This window comes from Hemiscyllium ocellatum, chromosome 2 (assembly GCF_020745735.1).
Source record: "Hemiscyllium ocellatum isolate sHemOce1 chromosome 2, sHemOce1.pat.X.cur, whole genome shotgun sequence".
NCBI classification, from domain to species: Eukaryota; Metazoa; Chordata; class Chondrichthyes; order Orectolobiformes; family Hemiscylliidae; genus Hemiscyllium; species Hemiscyllium ocellatum.
In genome coordinates this window covers 148,182,093-148,204,383 of record NC_083402.1, presented here as the reverse complement: position 1 = coordinate 148,204,383, position 22,291 = coordinate 148,182,093, and the positions used below count along the sequence as shown (strand labels likewise).

General features: G+C 40.0%; 1 protein-coding gene across 1 annotated transcript in view; it reads right to left on the bottom strand.

Moving 5' to 3' along the window:
• The window catches only part of pum3 (pumilio RNA-binding family member 3), a 48,551-nt gene that overhangs the window by 10,627 nt on the left and 15,633 nt on the right, over window positions 1–22,291 (bottom strand). Inside the window, exons 5-15 of the mRNA XM_060846851.1 lie at window positions 21,719–21,794; window positions 20,873–20,966; window positions 20,711–20,777; window positions 14,429–14,603; window positions 10,741–10,844; window positions 10,384–10,462; window positions 8,368–8,466; window positions 7,442–7,495; window positions 6,412–6,492; window positions 4,359–4,501; window positions 1,048–1,270 (exon numbers count right to left, since the gene is read on the bottom strand). Of these exons, the coding sequence (XP_060702834.1) occupies window positions 1,048–1,270; window positions 4,359–4,501; window positions 6,412–6,492; window positions 7,442–7,495; window positions 8,368–8,466; window positions 10,384–10,462; window positions 10,741–10,844; window positions 14,429–14,603; window positions 20,711–20,777; window positions 20,873–20,966; window positions 21,719–21,794 (1,195 nt within the window). The remainder of the gene's footprint in view (window positions 1–1,047; window positions 1,271–4,358; window positions 4,502–6,411; window positions 6,493–7,441; window positions 7,496–8,367; window positions 8,467–10,383; window positions 10,463–10,740; window positions 10,845–14,428; window positions 14,604–20,710; window positions 20,778–20,872; window positions 20,967–21,718; window positions 21,795–22,291) is intronic.

Below are 22,291 nucleotides of genomic sequence, written 5' to 3'. Positions count from 1 at the left end.
TTCCTCTTCACCTGCCCACTGACCGTTCAAGTGTCCACAATACATTCCCAACAGTGACACTGTCCCCTTCTTACTCCTCAGCACTACCCACAAAGTCTCATTTGATGAACTTTTCAATACATTCCTGACTGTCTTTCTATGAAACAGCAGAACTTCACAGCCCATGTGTTAAGTATGTTTCTCATCACCCTGGTACTTGGTCATCTGCACTGGATCCGAATCAAGCAACACCTTGAGATTAAGGTTCTTAACCATGTTTTCAAGTCCCTTCATGGCCTTGCCTTTCTGGTCTCTGATCTCACCCATCCTCTCAACCCTTTCAGATTTCTATTTTCCTTTGCCCATTCTCCAAGGGGAAGTGATGGGCCTTGTGGTATTATCACTGGACTGTTAAACGAGAGACGCAGATAATGTTCTGGGGATCCAGGTTCAAATCCCAGCACAACAGATGGTGGGATTTGAGTTCAATAAAATGTCAGGAATTAAGAATCTAATGATGGCCATGAATCCATTGCTGATTGTCAGAAAAACCAATCTGGCTCATCAATGTCCCTTAGGGAAGGAAATCTGCCATCCTTACCTGGTCTGGGCCTACATGTGACTCCAAACCCACAGTAATCTGGTTGACTCTGAACTGCCCTCTGGGCAATTAGGGATGGGCAATAAATGCTGACCCAGCCCGCAACACCCTCATACTGTGAATGATGTTTTAAAAATAAGTCAATCACATCATTGAGGGCTGGGTCTTCAGTTTCCAGCTCCCAAGTTCTGGAATTGCCTACCTACACCTTTTTGACCTCACCTTTCTCCTTTATTGATTACTGTAATCCAACCCTTTTGTCAGCTAACTGAGATCTCATTTGACTTGGTGTCATACTTTGTTTTATAATGCCCTAGGTAGTGTCTTTAGAGTTTTTTTTATTGCATCAAATGCATTGTATTCATTTTCTTTAATCAAGTTAATTCCACAAAAAATATGACCCACATAAAAGCCATTATCCCCTCTCAGCACAGTTCTAAAATAAAAGATGAATGTTAACACATTACCTCACCATTACTGCCTCCAGGAACAAAGGCTTCTGCAGCCACTTCAACAACAGCATTCATGGCAGGCTGCAAATCACCAATAGCATGACCCAGAATATCTGCCACAATGACACTTTTTGCCTTATTCATCACCATGTCCCGAGCATTGTCCTGTAAGTACTTCAGCAAACTTGGAGAGACAGCTGCCAGTAGTTCACGCTGACGAATATCGGAATCCTTCTTACTGGAATAATAAATAAAAACAAATATTTTTACTTCATTTCTGGTAGCAATGCATTTTCAGAACACTTCAATAAGCTCTGCAGAAGTTAATTTTGTTTTTAATTTTAGTATTTAATTTTCAATTCCCAAATTTATAAAAAGCACCAAATGAGAATGTGATTCTATTCTACCTCATCCTCTTAGATTAAATATAATACAATTGAATATTATGTTTACCAGAAAGTGATGGGCAAATACAGAGTAGATTTTTGATCAATTCACATAAAAATAACAAGTCTAGTGTAATTTTAGAATCACAAACTATTTGTCAGTAACATGTGAAATGACAACAATGATAATTCAATTCAAAGAAAAAGTACTCAAGATGTCAGGGACTACATTTGCTACATTTAATGATCGCAAAATTTGTAACCTTGGTTGCGTGTTTGCAGATTTTCATCAAAACAACCTTCACAACCATGTTAGCCTCCTTAAAAACCCACACTTCACGTACTCCGGAGTTTAAGAGTCTCTTCCTCCTCAAAGAACGAGAAGACCCTTCTCTCAGTTCAATTCCTACCGTAAGTTAATCAACCAAAGTTAGCATGGCTTCAAGAAGGGGAAATCATACCTAACAAATTCATCAGATTTCTTTCAGGTAATAAGTAGGACAGATGAAGGAAAACTACTAGTATTTAGATCATTAAAAGGCATTTTAGAAGGCTACTTAAAAAGAGCTCATGCTGTTTGGGCAGGGGGTCAGGATACTGTATTAGTATTTTTAGAGAATTGGTTTACCAATACAAGACGGGGAGTTAGAATTAATAGGACATTTTCAGGATGGATCTCTAACTAGTGGAGAGCCACAGAGTCACAGTTATGGACAATATATATTAATGAGTCGATGAAATGTATGTACTAATGCCAAGTTTGAGGATAGCAAAAATAGGTGGGAGGGAAAATGGTGAGGGTGACACAGTTCACAGAGGTTAATGAATGTGCAAAAACTCTGTAGATGGATAATAAGAATAGAGGTGATGAATATTAGTTAAATTAAGAAAACTGCAGTACCAAGGGATTTTGGGACCATCGTGCATGAATCACAAAAAAAAAGGCATACAAGTTCAGCACAATGGGGAAAGCTAATGGAATGTTGGCCTTTATTTCAAAGGTAAGGGAATCAAAAAAATGTGTTGCCCACATCAAGAAAACGATAAAGTTTTGGTCCCCTTATCTCAGAAGGATATACCGGCATTGGAGGCAGCCCAGAAAGTTTCTCCAGGCTCGGGATGAACATTTTCTTATGAGGAGAGGTCAAATAGATTAGCTCTGTGCACTTTAGAAGAATGAAAGTCAACATGACTGAAACATTAAAGGTTCTTAGGGGGTTTGTCACATTCAGTGCTGAGAGGCGGCTTCCAGTAGGAGCAGAGCGTATAATCTCAGAACAAAGTGGTCACCCATTTAAGGCAGAGATGAGGAGGAATACTTCTCTCAGAGGGTTGTGAATCTCTGGAATTCTTAACTGCAGAGGGCTGTGGAGGCAGTGTTGTTAAGTATATTTCCGACTCAGAGATACAGGTTTTTAATAAGTAAGGGACTCAAGCCTTGTAGGGAAAAGGCAGGAAAGTGCAACTGAGGATCACCAGATAAAATATGATCATATTTACTACTGAAGCAGACTCAATAAACTATATCCCACACCCATGTTTCATCTCTATGCTTGACCAATGCTCATTTTATGCTGAAAGATGCAAGTTTTAAGGAAAAGGAACCATATAACATTCATAATTGCATGCTTTGTGCTCTTATCACCTTTAGTGCCTATACTTTTACCCCAACTGGATAGAGAACTACTCAGACTGGAAGTATCCTTCTTGTTCACGCTAAAAATAATTAAATCCCTTATTTACTCTCCTAAGGTTTACCCAATACAATAGTAAAAATATATGTCTATAGAAAATATGATTATTAAAAACACAATCCTATTGAGAGCAAGAAGATAACTGTGTAGATATATCCAATTTATTGAAAAGAATCTAATTCTTTCTTTAAATTCATTAACTTTTCTTGTTCCACCAGTGATTAAAGCAATCTTTTAATTAACCATTATTAGAAAAAGATTTGTTATTTAAGCCCTTGAGTCAATGGGAACCCAGGGGCACATTGGAAGTCACACCCAGCCCAAAATAAAGACAGTCGCGATCTCAGGTACAGGATACTACTGCAGGAGCTCCTAACAGCAGTATCCGAGTCTAAATCTGCTTCAGTGACCTTCCTTCCATCAGGAGGTCAGAAGTAGGAATGCTCCCTGATGCTTCCACACTATCAGTAGAGTTCATGGCTCCTGAGAGACTGAGGCATTCAGTGTCCAACTGCAGAACGTCCAACCAGAAAGAGCCCAACCATTTCTCCTTGACATTCAATGGCATTCCCATCACTGAAACCCCTGCTACCATCAGTCTGGTACTTACGATTGACCAGAAACTGACCAGCCGTATAAATACTGTGGCTGCAATAGAATGTCAGAGGCTGGGAATTCTTCATGTAAACCAAACCCTGATACCTCAAAACCTGCCCAGTATCTACAAGGCTTCAGTCAGTGGTGTGATTGATTATGGTTTGCTGGTCAGAATGAATGCAGCTCCAATAACACACGAAATTGAATACTATCCAGATCAAAATGGTCATTTGGCATCCAAACATCTTGAGCATTGACTCCCTTCATCTGCACAGTGGCAGCAGCATGTACTGTCTAGAAAGTTCCCTGCAGCACCCTGGAACTGTAGCGTCATTGTTAACTTGTTGATGAGTCAAAATCCCAGAGCTCTCTTCCTATCTGCACTTTGAGTGTACTAAAACCCTATGGACTACAGCAGTTCAAGAAGGCAGCTCACCACAACCTTGTCAAGGACAATTAGGGGTGAGCAATAGGCAGACTCATGCAGTGAATGAATAAAATAATGTTTTAAATCCTGCCAGCTTGTTCATCAATCTATATGAATTTCAAATTGCTTTCACCAAAATCAATGTAGCATCCTAACATTTATGTTCAAAGAGCCAAATCCCTGAACACAATTCCAGTCATGTAAAACGTAAACAAATCTGACCTGTGAGTGTTTCCATCACCTTGTTGTAGAAGTTTAATAATCTCTGGCACGGTATGTGCTGGATCCCTTGGATTTAGTAAATATACCAAAACTTTCTTGCCATATTTATTCTCGATCAAGTTTGGCAAAGCTTCAATGATCTCCTGTGAATAGAGAATTGCAGGTACTAAACAGAACAATTCTTCTGTTAATTCTGTTTCCAGTTACGCAGACAAATGTTAAAATAGTCAGAAAGCAGTAAGTTACTTATTTTCTCAATCTCAGTCCAAATTTTATTTCATTTCACACTTTCCTTCCTTAGCCACATTGAGTTGTACAGCACGGGAACAGACCCTTTAGTCCAACTTGTCCATGCCGACCAGATATCCCAACCTAAACTAGTCCCATTTGCCAGCATTTGGCCCATATTCCTCTGAATTCTACCTATTCATGTACCCATCCAGATGCCTTTTAAATGTAATTGTACCTGCCACCACCACTACCTCGGCCAGCTCATTCCATACACCCAGCAGCTTCTGCGTGAAACCGTTGCCCCAAGGTGCCTTTTAAATCTTTCCCCTCTCACTTTATACCTACGCCCTCTAGTTTTGGACTCCCCTACCCTGGGGGAAAAAAGATCTTGTCTATTCACCCTATCTAGGCCTCTTATGATTTTACAAACTTTTATAAGGTCTCTGCTCAGCCTCTGACACTTGAGGGAAAATAGCCCCAGCTTTGCTCTATATTTCTTGATGGTGGCAACTTTTACTGAGATTTAATTCAACTGGTGGCAGGCAAAAACAGAGCTTTGAATTCAGATGTACTTTATGATAATAATATTGTATGGCAACAGCTCAGGAACACTGGCAGTTTGGACAATTAAGTCCCAAAAAGAACAGTGGCTACACATTAATTTAATAGGCTTTAGCAATCCACAGGCTGAGATTGGAAGATGAAAACTGTTCAGAGAAATGCTCCTCAATGAATAAACATGATCCAACAATACATGCTTGAAGATCATGTTGTGGAGGTGCCAATGTTGGACTGGGGTAGACAAAGTTAAACGTCACACACCACCAGGTTACAGTCCAACAGGTTTATTTTAAATACAAGCTTTCGGAGCGCTGCTCCTTTGTCAAGTAGCTAGTAGGGCAGGATCATAGGACACAGAACTTACAGTATTTACTGTACACTTTACTATAAATTCTGTGTCCTATGATCCTGCCCCACTAGTTAAGTGACAAAGGAGCAACACTCTGAAAGCTTATTCTTCCAAATAAACCTGTTAGAGTGTGCTTGAAAATGACAGGGCTAAACTCTGATAATTCTGCCACGCAATAAAGGTTGGCAACTTGATCAAAGTGCTCTCAGATTGTTATTAGCACATACTCCACTACAAATCATTGCCATTGGGAATGAGCTGTGGAGGGGGCCAGGAGAGGAGAGAGATTCCATGCACAGAGAATGTTCAAGCTTTGCCTTGCTCATAAAACAAAATTAAACTATCAAGAAAAGGTTTACTAAAATCTCCAAGGACATTTTTAGTACAACCGTAAGAAGTTGATTATTTGATTTTCAATTCAAGATTACCTTTAGCTGCATAAATTTTATTTAAATAGCAGGCATAACATTAAAAGAAACTACTGTACCCATTCTTGCTGAATAGGAAAGGATAAAAACTCACTTTAGTCAAAACCTTCAAATATACCCTTTCGCACAGAACCAGAAAACAATATTTTATGTTTTTATTGAGATTCAGACTGTTTGCTGCTCAACGCCTATGACACTCTTTGGATTGGAAATGTCAGAAATGCTTTCAGCAAAAATCAGAAGTGAAGCATATTCCTGAGCAAGCCATTCCAATATTCAGAGATGGTCATCATAATTCCTGCATTCACATACCTAATACAAATAACTTTGGTTGGGAATATCATCAAGTTAACCAAAATATAAAAACAGCATCTTGCTACGTTGAGATGAATGATATCCCCCGTTGGAAACAATGCTCTGAACCAGCCCTTGAAGTTATCTTTCCTTCTTTGCCAACGAGGATTGGAAGAGTTCAAATACTTACTGTCAGAATGATCTGTTTCATGAGTTTTGTGTCATCTATACAGTCAAAAGCTGCCATGAGAACTAAATGGGAAAATTCACCCTGCAAAATAATTTATAGGACACGCACAGGTTATTGTTTCAGAATTCAACTTTGCAGATGTTGTATACAAATTGCTGCTGTCCAGTGACCTTCGGATTTAAGCGAAGAATGCAAGAAATTACTAAAAATGCGAATATCGTTCACACACTTAGTTCATGCAATACAAAAATTCAATTCTTAAAATTAACTTTGATTAGAGAATCAACGTAATTACTCCTTCACTATTAACCATAAATCCAAAACTGAAGAATCTAAACGTTGCACAGTGTGTAGAACTGATGAAGAAACAGTGAAGGAACAGAGATATAATTGACTATAAGTTGTCAAGTTTCAATGAGGAGGCTATCAATGTTCCTCCTCATGACTGGGGCTTGTCATCAAAGGCTGCTCCCACACCCATACCTGATAAAATACTGAGAGTCTGTACTAGAAGGCAGGAGATGCAAAATTAGGGAAAAATACTTCAAGAAGATGGTGGCGTAGTGGTAATATCACTGAACAAGTGATCCAGAAACTGATTCAATTCTCCAACCCAGGCTTAAATCAATTAAATTCCAGTAATACTATCTGGAATTACAAGTCTCAGTAATGGTGACCATTAAACTAACAACTGTCTAATAAATAAATGAATTGTGCACTAATTCCTGATATAAAAAGAAACCTGCTAACCTTATCTGTGTTTGATCTACAAGCTTCATTGAGATTTAAACTGTTTACTGCTGAAAGCCTACGGCACTTTTTGGAGGGGAAGCATCAGAAAGGTTTCCAGCCAATGGGAAGTGGGGCACTTTCAAGCAACCAACAGGAGATGCAAGGTATTAACAAACTGAGCTGAGGATCCTCCACCTTTTCATTGGTTATTTACTTCACTAACTACCTTACTACCTCAATGTAAAAACAAAAATCTGGTGACATTTCCAAAGGACTACTAGTATAGATCCCATCTTACAGTGGCAATTTTCTCTACGTAGGTCTTCATTGTTTTCACAATAATCTTTCGGTCCTAGAAAGAAATAATACAACTTTTAGTAAAGAACTGTAACTGAATTCTTATGTATAAGTAACTAATCAAAACAGAAATCTGTTAAAAACCACATTGAAACAAAAACTGAATTAAGTGATCAGTTTATAATTTGCTTCTTTCACAGCATCAAACAAAATTGTTTAACTGTGACCTAGTTTACACTCAATTCCTCACTTTCTTCCTTCTTTTGAAAACGCCATTAGCTGCCAGTTGTGCTCTACTTAATCCAAATGTCCAATCTCATGCTGAAACCTTCAGTATATTGACAGACTATTCATCCATGACAGTTCTTATGTGATATTCATCTGTATGCAGCTCTATTGGCATTACTGCACAGCGATGAGGAGTGAGAACTGTGAACAACCACACCTTCCCTAATTCAAGGGACATTGAGGTTACTTGTCATGCTCTATAGTCGCATCACCAATACTCCCTTTCATCCTGCCCTACTGTCAACAATTTCCACAGAAACGGTGAACCGAAGTGGAAATCTGACTGGCCTGAATAAGACAGCAAACAGCTCAGCATAAGGGGAGCTCTCAGACTGAACTACATGCAAAATGAAACAGTATTCAACACCTTTCTATTTACAACAACATTAAAAATCAGGTTAGAAACAAACACTCTTGAATACGTAAAAGAAACTAACTGAAGAAGTTAGCCTAAAGTTATCCAGGTGTTTTCCTATCGTACAGATTCAGATGTTAGAACATTTTCTTCAGCATGGTTTGTCAATCATGCGATCGATTATTTATCTACGGGTTCATCCAGGTACTTTCTTGAAAAAATACATTGCACAACAAACATCAAACGATAAAAAAATGCAAAATACTCTGTTCCTCTTGACTTACTTTAGCAGTTCCATGCCATAAACAGTGCATTGCCACTCTGCTTCCACCATGTGTATGAGCCATATAAATGGCTGCTTCTCGCACAGCTTCTATCATTTCCTGAATTCAGAAATTTCAGGTAATTACTTCAGTGTATATACAACCACCATTAATCCTTCAGTCTGGCGATCATTAATTGAAGCAAACAAGATAATGACCAAACAAACAACAAATCAGAAGTGAAACTTATTCTGAAAGCTGAAGTTTCATCAAGGGACAAACCTACATTAAAATTTATTCGAGGTTCATTTGATCCATCAAGCAACCAAACTCCAAATTTAATTATTTTTCCCTCTCCCGCTCATTTTATTGAAGTATATTGCAACGAACACAATGCTCAGAATCAAAACATTTATAATTTGAGATAAAATTTCAGCAGGTCTAGATGAATGTGTGGGATGGAAAAGGCCTTTGACACAAAACATTTCACACTATACAGATGCTTCCAAGCCTTTCACCACTTCCTTTTATTTTATTTTAGATTTCTATTTCCTGGAGTGTTTTGCTTGTATTAGTATTAATAATTTGAATGTACTTTAAAATGTTTCTTCAACATATCAGTTGCTGCCTGCACCAACGGCTAGCCAGAAAACAGAATAAAATAACAACCAATTTAACACGCAAGAATAAGCCATCCTTGAACAACTGGATGATGATTATAACTTTAAGCATTAGACGACCACTGTGAGTCATACAAACAGGGGTACGTGTCACTAGACTCTTCATCTAGACAGACCCGAGCATCATCAGTTCAAACCCCACCAGAGTGTCTGGTGGGATCTAATCTCGATTAATAAATCCAGTGCATAGAGTTGGTCTTGGTACCGATGACTGTGAAACTATCTATTCGGTTCTCTAACACTCTGAAGGAAAGCTGCCATCCTTTTCTGGTCTGGCCTCCATTTAACTCCAGAACCACAGCAATGTGGTGGACTTTTAACTTCCCTTCCGAAATAGTGAGCTACTCAGTTCAGGTGCAGTTGAATTGCTCGTGCATCACAAAAGAATAAAGGTTTGATATTATTTGAATAAATCAATGAAACTATACCAAAGCGTCCATATTTTGGAACTGTTGCAGTGGCACACTTCCACCATGATTAAGTAAACAATGTGTTTCAACCCATGAACACACTGTGCAAGACCTTTTGCAGTGATCTGCATGCAGTTTGCAACATCCTACACTCAGCACTCTTCTGTTTTTTGAAATATGGTTTATGCATAAACAGAAACAGCTGGAAAAATTCAGCACATCTAGCAGCATCTTTGGAGAGAAAGCAGAGTAAATGTGTCTGATCCAGTGACTCTTCTGCAGAACTGGAGCTAACTTTCCAAAGATGTTACCAGGCATGTTGAGTTTTTCCAGCATTTTTTGTATTTGCTTATGGTTTCCAGTGTCTGCAGTGTTTTGGATTTTATGGTTTATGAATGGTCAGCATTCCCATCTGGAACTGACGTGTTCAACTATTAATTTTGGTTCTCAGTATTGTACACTACATTTTTTATTTGTGCACGTGATGTGGGCATTGCTGGTTAGGGCACTATTACTTTACGAGTTCAACAAAATCTTATACTTGCCTAGAATTCCTAACACAGTAAGGTGCTTCATTTGATTATCAACGTTAACGAGTAACTCAAGAGTGAACACTCATTCAACTAAAGTTTCTAATTGGCTATCAAAAAATATAATCATGATAAAAAGGGACATTGCAGTTGATCAAAGACAATAATAATAGATAGTTTTCATGAACAAAATATCAGCTCAGCTGCATGTCAAATGAGCTACTTATTACAGCTGAACCAAGTCAACCTGAAATCTTCCGTTAGTTTCAAAAAGGACTAAATTAAGGATTCACAAGTGTACATATATTTGATGATAGACACAAAGGTTTAAATCCACAAGCTAGAAAGTTCAATAGTTAACAAATGCTTAAAAACAGATTAAAACAATTATGTAAAATACAGAGAGAAATCATTTACCGTTCTCATTTTCTCAGGGCAGTGTGTGAAGAAGTCCAAGAATGCTTTGTGTACCAATGTGTGCTTTATTACTGCTTCTCTAGAGATATCCAAGGAGATAAAGTGAATTAAACTACATTTGTATGATTAACTTTGAATGAAAACTGCACCAACAGGTTAGTTAAACAGAAGAAACATGTGCATACTTAAAGCAGTTCCCAACTGATTCAGCCAATTAAAGTTACACTTCTCTAGAACCTATCGTAAGATGCCTCCCTGTTTGAGCATGCCCACCCACCCTGTCGGAGCAGGCCCCCCCCCCCCGTCTTTTAATTTAAAAGACTCAATACGTTATAAAGTCGCCAATAGTTTTCTTACTTCTGTGCCATAGGAGTGAGGATTTCTTTCATTTCTCCCATTATACTTTCTCGTTTGTCAGGATTGAATTCCAGAACTTTGTCCAATGTTGGACAAAATACAGACTAGTAAATAAAAGAAACACAAATGTTACAAATCATTCCAAATACTGATAAAAGAAAAACTTTTAGAAGCATGTTCTGAAATCATATTATACTGACATGTCATGCATTAACTACATTGCAACCTCTTTTTGTACAGCATCACCAATACCTGGTTGTATGTGGAAGACACTCAATAATAAGATTAACTCAATGTGCTGGAAACTGACAGGACAAAGCCAAGTCTCAGAAGTCTCTATCACATTGTTGTTATGCATCACGTCATCTCTTTCGGAGCACATAGATACTTTTCATTTAAACCTACACTGTCTTTACTACATTTTGTTGTATAATAGCAATTATAGTCTATTAAATCCAAAATGAAAACTGTAAAATTAAAGTGCAATCTTGATTGGGGGGGGAGTGAGGGAGACAGGAGGTCTATCAGGTTGTATCTTGATAATTAAGATTTTTCTATTCTTTAAGAAGGTGTGGGTGTCACTGCAAAGTGAAGCAATATTTCCTTGGACCGCTGGAATTCTGTAATGTGGCAAAAATTGTATAAATGTTTTAATTAGCACTAAAAATGTGGGTTGGGGAGGGGGTTTAAATAGCATGTTCAAACATACAGCATTGACATTAATGGCCCTGATTATCCAGTCCAGATCCTGAAAGATACATGTTTGGATCAGATAGAAGTTCCAAAGCACCGACTCTGCATGAATTTGCCAAGTTTTCCCTCAAGACGCTGGGCAGAGTGCAGATAAGATCAGAAATGATATATAGACAAATGGTTAACAAAAATCAACTGAGGGTGCTGAATAAAATTTTTTACAATTTTGATAGCATTGACACACAACATTTGCTGCTGTGGTGCAAAAGGTAACTAGAGATCATCAACATAAGGATATACTACACTGGCCAGGAATCCCTCACCTGAAACAATGGGATTTCAGATAAAGGGTCTTTTCTGCTTTTGGGTCCCTTGGAAAAAACTTTGCTTAACTTAAATGCAACTAAATGTGAAGCTTTTTTTCCCCAAAGTGCCTGAAGGAACCTGTAGGCACAGAGTGCAGCACTTTAGAAAATAAACTTCGCTTTGAGATCCATTCAGGGCTAGCTACATTTCTGATCCAAAGGGTCAGAATGCAGTGTCTCGACAAGCCTGCTTCTGAAAAAGCTTTTGGTTTTTAGGTCTTTTCAGTTTTCATACATTTGAATAACGAACATCTAAATACAACAGTAAAATAATCAAATAGGAAGTTGAAAAGAAATTTTTCCAGCTAAAGGGTGGGGAGATTGTGGGAACTTGCTACCACAGGGAGCAGTTGAAGTAAACATTATAGGTGTAGACGAGTGGATATTAGGCAAATACACGAGGGGAAAGAATAGAATACAATGGTAGGTTTAAAGGAGGAAACATGAGAGGAGGTTTAAGTGATGTACAAACAGCGATACAGACCAGTTGGAATGAATGGCGAGGGTCTGCCCATACATGATCTATAATCCGAAATCACCAAAGAAGTTAGTAAGTTTGCAGATGACACCAAAATTGGAGGGGTAGTGGACAGCGAAGGAGGTTACCGTAGATTACAATGGGATCTTGATCAGATGGGTCAATGTTGAAAAATGTGGTGCTGGAAAAACACAGCAGGCCAGACAGCATCCGAGGAGCAGGAGAGTAGACGTTTCGGGGAAATTCCTGAAGAAGGGCTTATGCCCGAAACGTCGATTCTCCTGCTCCTCAAATGCTGCCTGGCCTTCTGTGTTTTTCCAGCACCACATTTTTCAACTCTGGTACTCCAGCATCTGCAGTCCTCACTTTCTCCCAGATGGGTCAATGGGCTAAGGAGTGGCAGATGGAGTTTTATTTAGGTAAATGTGAGGTGCTGCATTTTGGAAAAGAAAATCAGTGCACAACTTATACGCTTAATGTTAAGATCCTAGAGAGTGTTGCTGAATGAAGAGACCTTGGAGTGCAGGTTCATAGCTCCTTGAAAGTAGAGTCACAGGTAGATAGGATAGTTAGCAAGTGACAGAACGTCTGAAAATGAACCTTCCAGCTCAGTGAACAAACCTAACCCAGATAGGATAGTGAAGATAGCATTTAATATGCTTCCCTTTATTAGCAAGAACATTGCCTATAGGAGTTGGGAGGTCATGTTGCGGCTGTACAGGACTTTGGTTTGGCCACTGTTGGAATATTGCATGCAATTCTGGTCTCCTTCCTATCGGAAGGATGATGTGAATCTTGAAAGGATTCAGAAAAGATTTACAAGAATGTTGCCAGGGTTGGAGGATTTGAGCTATAGGGACAGGCTGAATAGGCTGGGGCTGTTTTCCCTGGAGTGTCAGAGGCTGAGGAGTGACCTTATAGAGGTTTACAAAATCAGGAAGGGCATGAAGAGGATAAACAGACAAAGTCTTTTCCTTGGGTTGGGGAATAGAGGGCATAGAGTGAGAGTGGAAAGATATAAAAGGAACCTAAGGGGCAACATTTTCACGCAGACGGTGGTGCATATATAGCACGAGGTGCCAGAGGATGTGGTGGAGACTGGTACAATTACAGCATTTAAAAGGCATCTGGATGGATATATGAATGGCAAGGGATATGGGCCAAGTGCTGGCAAATAGGACTAGATTAGGTTAGGATACCTGGTCAGTATGGACGAGTTGGACTGAATGGTCTGTATCCGTACTGTACATCTCTACGATTCTATTAACATTTTTTCATTTTGAAATGAATAAACTATTTAATTTGATACATGAACACAGCGACATTACGAAAGTTGTTAGAAATGACAGCTTCCATCCTATGGTGTGTACTGTCTTGCAACTACCTCTTTCCAAGCATGGTGCTTAAAAACTGAAAGCGGAACTGGTCAGATTTTATTCAGTTCAGGTTGATCACCCTCAACTACAAAATCGAAAGGACACAGTCAGAAGGAAATTTTCAACTGTAATATTTCGCACTAGACTAGAATGGAGGGAAGGAAAAATGTAGTTCAAAATTAGAGTAATAATTTTTGCATATAAAAGGAGAAACAAAAGAGAGATTCACTGGATCCCTACAATGTAGGAGCAGGCCATTCAACCCATCAAGTCCACACCTACGCTTCGAACAGCATCTCTCCCAGATCCCATCCCCGTAACCCCACTTTTCTTATGGCTATTCCACCTAGCCTGCACATCCCTGTACACTCTGGGTCAATTTGACATGGTCAATCCACCTAACCTGGAAATCTTTGTACTATGGACGGAAACTAGAGCAGCCCAGAGGTAACCCACACAGACATGGGGAGAACGTACAAACATCACACAGACACTCGCCAGAGGGTGGAATTGAACCAGGGTCCCTGGCGCTGTGAGGCAGCAGTGCTAACCACAGAGCCACCGTGCGGCAGGTAATTGGAAACACTTCAAAGGTTGTTAAAATAGCGTGTGTGACTATTTGAATTAATGCAAGTGTTGATCCTCTCATTGGCAATTTATCACATTCATATTAATATTTGTTTCAGTTACAGTATAGAAATAAAAATGGTTAAAATTAACAAAGACAGAACAAAACCTTTTTTTTTCTGGACTCAAATACAAGTGTTAAAAATTACCTTGCAAATCATGAACATGTTTCCATAAAGTTCCTCTGTTAGCATTTTCCTCTGTTCCAATATCGCTTTGTCATTGTACGCATATTCCACAATTGCTGATGCCTCAGAATGTCGTAACATTTTTTTCACTTCACCTTTAAAACTTCTGATTATTTCTGCTACTTGCTGCTTGGTTCTGGCAAAAATAAATCCCACATGAAACCTACTTAGACTAATAAGTTGCATAGCAGCAAAAGATTTTATTTAATAAGTTCACACTTAGAATAATTTCGCTACTGCTCAAAACCAAAGCTAGCATTATAAAAAAAATAATATTTGGCAGATACCCATTAAGGAAAATTAACAGCTCATCCGAGTGCACTCGAGAATTCGTTAGACATCAATCAATAATAAACTCCACCCACTTTACCTGCAGTTTCACTGATCTCTGGACATATTTGTTGCAGAGAGAGTGAGAACTGGCATCCAATGCTGAATACTTCCCCTCTTTAGCTTCCACAAAACGAAGAGATCATTTTAAGCAGCAAAAGGATTACCCCAGTAGCAATAAAAGCAAACGGAAAAGCTATGACAAGACCAGAACTATAGTCTTCTGGCTCCAAACCCCATCTATCATTGCTGCAGGTATTCCATCACATCCTCCTGCTTCTTCTGCTTTCACTTATTTCCCACTCCAGAAGATTATGTCCTAAACCATCCTGGGAAATGCTTTTTTTGCCTTACTCTAGTTCTGTTGGTTTGCCATCTGTGTCATACAGGTCTTGATGTACTCTTTCCACTTATTACTTTATTCAATTTCTATAAGAGGCATACTACCTCTGCTACTGATTCCTCTTTCAGCTCGTTTACATCCTCTTCCTTTCATCAATTTCTGTCTTTTCTCATAAAAGGTGCCTGCCCTTCCTTCTTTCTTTGAAGTTCTATCTATTTTCTATACTGATTTCCCACTAAAAAATCTCTTACTCGGTCTGTCTTTTTTCTTTTCATTTGTTGCTTGTTTTCTCTAGAACAAAGAGCAAAACAGCACAGGAAAAGGCACTTCATCCCTTCAAGCCTGCGCTGACACATTTTGCCCTTCCATACTAAAACTGTCTTCACTTACAGGATCCATATCCCTCTATTCTCTTCCTATTCGTGTATTTATTCAGGCGCTTTTTAAATGCTGCTACTGGTTTTGTTTCTAACACCTCCTCTAGTAGTGCAATCTGGGAACTCATCACCCTTTGTGTGAAAAATATACCTCGCACACCTCTTTTAAACTCCACCCCCCCACCACCCTTGCACCTTGAACCTGCGTCCCCTAGTAATTGACCCCTTCACCCTGGGAAAAAGTCTGATATGTTCCACTCTATCCATGCCATTCACAATCTTATAAACGTCTATCAGGTGAAAACAAACCCAGTCTATCCGAACTTTCTTCAGAAGCTGAAATCTCCCATACCAGGCAACATCCTGGTTAACCTTTTTTTCACTCTCTCCAAAGCGTCCACATCTTTCTGGTAATGTGGTGACCTGAACTGTGCGCAAAGAACTTAGAAGGTTAAGGGGTGATCTGGTTGAAGTCTTCATGACATTATCAGTAAGAGACAGGGACAATAAACATTCACAATTCCCACTGGTCGGGGATTCTAGAGCTAGGGGACACAGTCTAAAACTTAGGGCCCGACTGTTCAGGGGAGATGCCAGAAAGCATTTTTACACAAAAAGGTGGTAGTAGCTCGAAACTCTCTTCCACAAATGTCAGTTGATGTTTGATGAGTTGGTTATTTAAAATCTAAGACAGATAAATTTCAACTAAGCAAAGATATTAAAGAAATATTGGCCAAAGGCAAGCATTTGGAGTTAGGCCACAAATCAGCCATGATCTCACTGAATGGTGGAACAGGCTGGAGGGGATGAAAGCTGAAAATGTGTTGCTGGTCAAAGCACAGCAGGCCAGGCAGCATCTCAGGAATAGAGAATTCGACGTTTCGAGCATAAGCCCTTCATCAGGAATAAGAGAGAGAGTAGCCATGCAGGCTAAGATAAAAGGTAGGGAGGAGGGACTTGGGGGAGGGGCGATGGAGGTGGGATAGGTGGAAGGAGGTCAAGGTGAGGGTGAAAGGCCTTTCACCCTCACCTTGACAACTCCGGCCTTTCACCCTCACCTTGACCTCCTTCCACCTATCCCACCTCCATCGCCCCTCCCCCAAGTCCCTCCTCCCTACCTTTTATCTTAGCCTGCATGGCTACTCTCTCTCTTATTCCTGATGAAGGGCTTATGCTCGAAACGTCGAATTCTCTATTCCTGAGATGCTGCCTGGCCTGCTGTGCTTTGACCAGCAACACATTTTCAGCTGTGATCTCCAGCATCTGCAGACCTCATTTTTTACTGGAGGGGATGAAAGGCCTCCTCCTCCTGTTGTTGTGGTTCTGTTCACCGAGCTGGTAGTTTTTGTTGCAAACGTTTTGTCCCCTGTCTAGGTGACATCCTCAGTGCTTGGGAGCCTCCTGTGAAGCGCTTCTGTGATGTTTCCTCCGGCATTTATAGTGGCTTGTCTCTGCCGCTTCCGGTTGTCAGTTGCTGTCCGCTGCAGTGGCCGGTATATTGGGTCCAGGTCGATGTGTTTGTTGATAGGATCAGCGGATGAGTGCCATGCCTCTAGGAATTCCCTGGCTGTTCTCTGTTTGGCTTGTCCTATAATAGTAGTGTTGTCCCAGTCGAATTCATGTTCCTTGTCATCTGTGTGTGTGGCTACTAAGGATAGCTGGTCATGTCGTTTCGTGGCTAGTTGGTGTTCGTGGATGCGGGTTGTTGGCTGTCTTCCTGTTTGTCCTATGTAGTGTTTTGTGCAGTCCTTGCATGGGATTTTGTACACTACGTTGGTTTTACTCATGCTGGGTATCGGGTCCTTCGTTCTGGTGAGTTGTTGTCTGAGAGTGGCTGTTGGTTTGTGTGCTGTTATGAGTCCTAATGGTCGCAGCAGTCTGGCTGTCAGTTCGGAAATGCTCCTGATGTATGGGAGTGTGGCTAGTCCTTTGGGTTGTGGTATGTCCTCGTTCCATTGTCTTTCCCTTAGGCATCTGTTGATGAAATTGCGTGGGTATCCGTTTTTGGTGAATACCTTGTATCGGTGTTCTTCTTCCTCTTTTCGCAGTTCTGGTGTACTGCAGTGTGTTGTGGCCCTTTTGAATAGTGTCCTGATGCAACTTCGTTTGTGTTTGTTGGGGTGGTTGCTTTCATAGTTCAGGACTTGGTCTGTGTGTGGGGCTTTCCTGTATACCTTCGTGGTGAATTCTCTGTTCGGTGTTCTTTGTACCATCACATCTAGGAATGGGAGCTGGTTGTCCTTTTCTTCCTCTCTCGTGAATCGGATTCCTGTGAGTGTGGCGTTGATGATCCAATGTGTGTTCTCTATTTCTGTGTTTTTAATGATTACAAAGGTGTCGTCCACATATCTGACCCAGAGTTTGGGTTGTATTTGCGGTAAGACTGTTAGTTCTAACCTTTGCATTACCGCTTCTGCTATGAGTCCAGAGATCGGTGATCCCATGGGTGTTCCATTGATTTGATCGTATATCGGGTTGTTGAATGTGAAGTGTGTTGTGAGGCACAGGTCGAGTAGTTTAAGTATGCAGTCTTTGTTAATAGGTTCAACGTCCTGTTGTCTGTTCTGTATGTCCAGCAGGTTGGATATTGTTTTTCTGGCTAGGGTCTTGTCGATAGGGGTGAACAGTGCCGTTACATCGAATGAGACTATGGTTTCTTCCTTGTCTATGTGTATATTTCTGATGATGTCCAAGAATTCCTGTGTTGACTGTATAGAGTGTCTGGATCCGCTGACCAGGTGTTTGAGTTTCTGCTGTAGTTCTTTAGCCAGTTTGTGTGATGGTGTCCCTGGTAGTGATACTATGGGTCTGAGTGGGATGTGTGGTTTGTGTACTTTAGGTAGTCCATAGAATCTGGGGGTGTTGTTGCTTCCCGGTTTCATTCTTTGTAGGTCAGACCTGGTTATCTGTCTGTTTTTTTGTAGATTCCTCAGTGTTGTTTATCCTATTGGTGAGCTGTGGGGTGGGGTCAGACTCCCTCTTTTGGTAGCTGTTGGTATCTGCAAGTAGTTGTTGTGCCTTTTGGATATACTCTGCTTTGTCTAGGATGACCGTCATTCTGCCTTTGTCTGCTGGTAGTATGATTATGTTCTTATCGTTTCTTAGTGATTTTAGTGCTTCTTTCTCTTTGGTGTTGAGGTTGTGTGTTTGTCTTTTCCTTATTATCAGAGGTACGATACTTTGTCTCACTGTTTGTTGTGTCTTACTGGACCTGTGCCTCACAACACACTTCACATTCAACAACCAGATATACAAACAAATCAACGGAACACCCATGGGATCACCGATCTCTGGACTCATAGCAGAAGCAGTAATGCAAAGGTTAGAACTAACAGTCTTACCGCAAATACAACCCAAACTCTGGGTCAGATATGTGGACGACACCTTTGTAATCATTAAAAACACAGAAATAGAGAACACACACCGGATCATCAACGCCACACTCACAGGAATCCGATTCACGAGAGAGGAAGAAAAGGACAACCAGCTCCCATTCCTAGACGTGATGGTACAGAGAACACCGAACAGAGAATTCACCACAAGGGTATACAGGAAAGCCACACACACAGACCAAGTCCTGAACTATGAAAGCAACCACCCCAACACACACAAACGAAGTTGCATCAGGACACTATTCAAAAGGGCCACAACACACTGCAGTACACCAGAACTGCAAAAAGAGGAAGAACACCGATACAAGGTATTCACCAAAAACGGATACCCACGCAATTTCATCAACAGATGCCTAAGGGAAAGACAACGGAACGAGGACATGCCACAACCCAAAGGACTAGCCACACTCCCATATATCAGGAGCATTTCTGAACTGACAGCCAGACTGCTGTGACCACTAGAACTCATAACAGCACACAAACCAACAGCCACTCTCAGACAACTCACCAGGACAAAAGACCCGATACCCAGCATGAGCAAAACCAAAGTAGTGTACAAAATCCCATGCAAGGACTGCACAAAACACTACATAGGACAAACAGGAAGACAGCTAACAACCCGCATCCACGAACACCAACTAGCCACGAAACGACACGACCAGCTATCCTTAGTAGCCACACACACACAGATGACAAGGAACATGAATTTGACTGGGACAACACTACTATTATAGGGCAAGCCAAACAGAGAACAGCCAGGGAATTCCTAGAGGCATGGCACTCATCCACTGATTCTATCAACAAACACATCGACCTGGACCCAATATACCGGCCACTGCAGCGGACAGCTGGAACTGACAACCGGAAGCGGCAGAGACAAGCCACTATAAATGCCGGAGGAAACATCACAGAAGCGCTTCACAGGAGGCTCCCAAGCACTGAGGATGTCACCTAGAAAGGGGACAAAACGTTTGCAACAAAAACTACCAGCTCGGCGAACAGAACCACAACAACGAGCACCCGAGCTACAAATCCTCTCCCAAACGTTGGCCTCCTCCTCCTGTTCCTATGTTTATCTTCATTTGTGTTTTTAGTCATCGACTTCCATTAGTTTTGCAGAGATTCCTGACCCTCTATCTGACTTGCCTTTAAACATTCCAATGGCCCGTTGTGCATTTTAGAGAGAGAGATCGCGCGAGAGAAAAGAGAGGAGCACACCCACATATGCCAAACATCTCTAGTGTAGGAGGACAGATTGTTAATGCATATCAAAAACTTCCAATTGTTCAGAGTGGCAATATTCTAAAGCAAAATAACGTGATGGAGTTAATTGAAGACTAGAAAGAGGTAGAGGGACAAAGACTGAATGTTAAACAATTTGAAATTGAAAACATGAGGCTTCTCTGAGTTGCTGAAGGGAAACAATTAAGAACATGAAGTGTGAAGAAAGGAGCAGAGGGCTTGCCCTTAGACAGATGTTTGCTACATCATGGCCTCCACTCAGGAATGTCCCACGTTCACATGATACAATATCTGAAACTCCATGCTCAACAAGAAAATCACACGTATAGCACTTACATTCTTTCATTCCACAATGCAGCACATACAAGCCAACCTCAGCAATCTTGTAATCTTAACCCTATTCCCAAATTAGAGGCAGTTTAGCCCTGACAAAATTTAAGTCACAAGGATAAAGCTGTCATGAAGAACAATCTAGCAGATGATTTAGTGCGCTATAAATCCAACAAGTTACATAAATACTGTGCATTCCTGCCTTCAGGAATCTAAACATTCTACTTACCCATACATTAGAAATTTTTTCACAATATGTCTGCCATATTTGGATTTGCTTAAACTAACCAAATGCTCTGTAAATAAAACACAAATCGATGTCAAGCAAAAGGAAGCATTTAAACAATATCTTTTCTCAATGTAATGTGCAGCTTACAAAGAATTTAGGTACCTTTCAATTCCTCAAAGACCTCTTGTCTTTGTTTTTCATCTCCAAACTGAACATAACACTGGATAACTCGAGCAGAATCATGTGCAAACGCAATCTGGCAAAATGGTAAAATACAATTCATCACAAATCCAAAATCTGCTGCTTCTTTAACCACAAGGGATTACAAATTTGGTGAGATAAATTCAGGCGACATAATCCCCAGCAACACTTTCAAGAGCATTTTTGTATCAAGTTAGTAATCCAATGCTTAAAGACATCTTAGAAATCATGCAACTGGGTTTCCTGTGATCGTATTCACAACAAGTCAAATGACACATTGTTTATAAACAGGAGAATAGCAGGTTGGAGCTGTGCTTAATTTGCCCAAAAGGCAGCCTACAAATCAGAATTTAAATGCAATTTGATGCCAAGTTTGCCAGATGGAAAACTTCCAATTCCAAGGCAAGGTAATGAAAAGCAGCATGAAGTAACTGCCCATCTGTATTTTTAAATTTCAGCATATGCTAGTGTTAAATCTAAAATGTGATAGATATGCTCAGAACCTGCACATCGCCCCAGGCACCACTTACAGAGAAGCCTTTTCCTCTTAGAAAGGACAAAATGTTACATAATGTGAAAAATAGTGTATTATTCTGTTAATGAAAGGGAAGTAAACTTCACTTTTCATCCTAACTGAAAGAAATGAATGATGTGATTGATAGGTTATTGACTGGAACATAAAACACCAATTAAAGAAAAACATTTTCAATATTGGGGCGACATTGAAATTTGAATTGAAGTCACTTTTTATACACAAAACAGACTTAAAACCAAAAGGTTGAAAACAGAAGTTGGAAATAGTCATACATTTTTAATGTTTCCATGGACCAACTTCTGCAATTCTTTCATCAATTCTGCTCTCTTCTCTTTACTGCACTCTTTCCTGCATTTCGAAAGATACAAATTGTATGAAATGAGGTTATTCTGTAAACAGTAAATTAACTTTAAGATGATTTAAATGCTTAAAACATTTATTAAAAAAAGACTACTTTCTCATTTTTTTTAAAAAAATGGTATGTTTTTAAAGTATAAAGTACAATACTTTGACCATGAAGGTAAATCAGCAAGGAATTTGGACATTTGACACGCGCAAATAGCTCACAGCAAGAAAGGGACATGGTCAAAAACTCAGTACATTCAGTGCAATTATTGTTAGCTTAACGAATCACTAAAATAGCTGATGAATGAAGAATTGGCTTTTCCACAGCTGGGCTAATCCAAGGACTGAATGAAGAATCCAATTTAAATGATTAATTTGAAGCAGCCTTCTGATATACCCTCGAAAGGAGTAAAAACAATAATTGTTTTGAGTATTACAGAAAACAAAATATGGTTCAAACCTTTTCGTTTGGCACTCATCACACCACTGCAAGAATATCA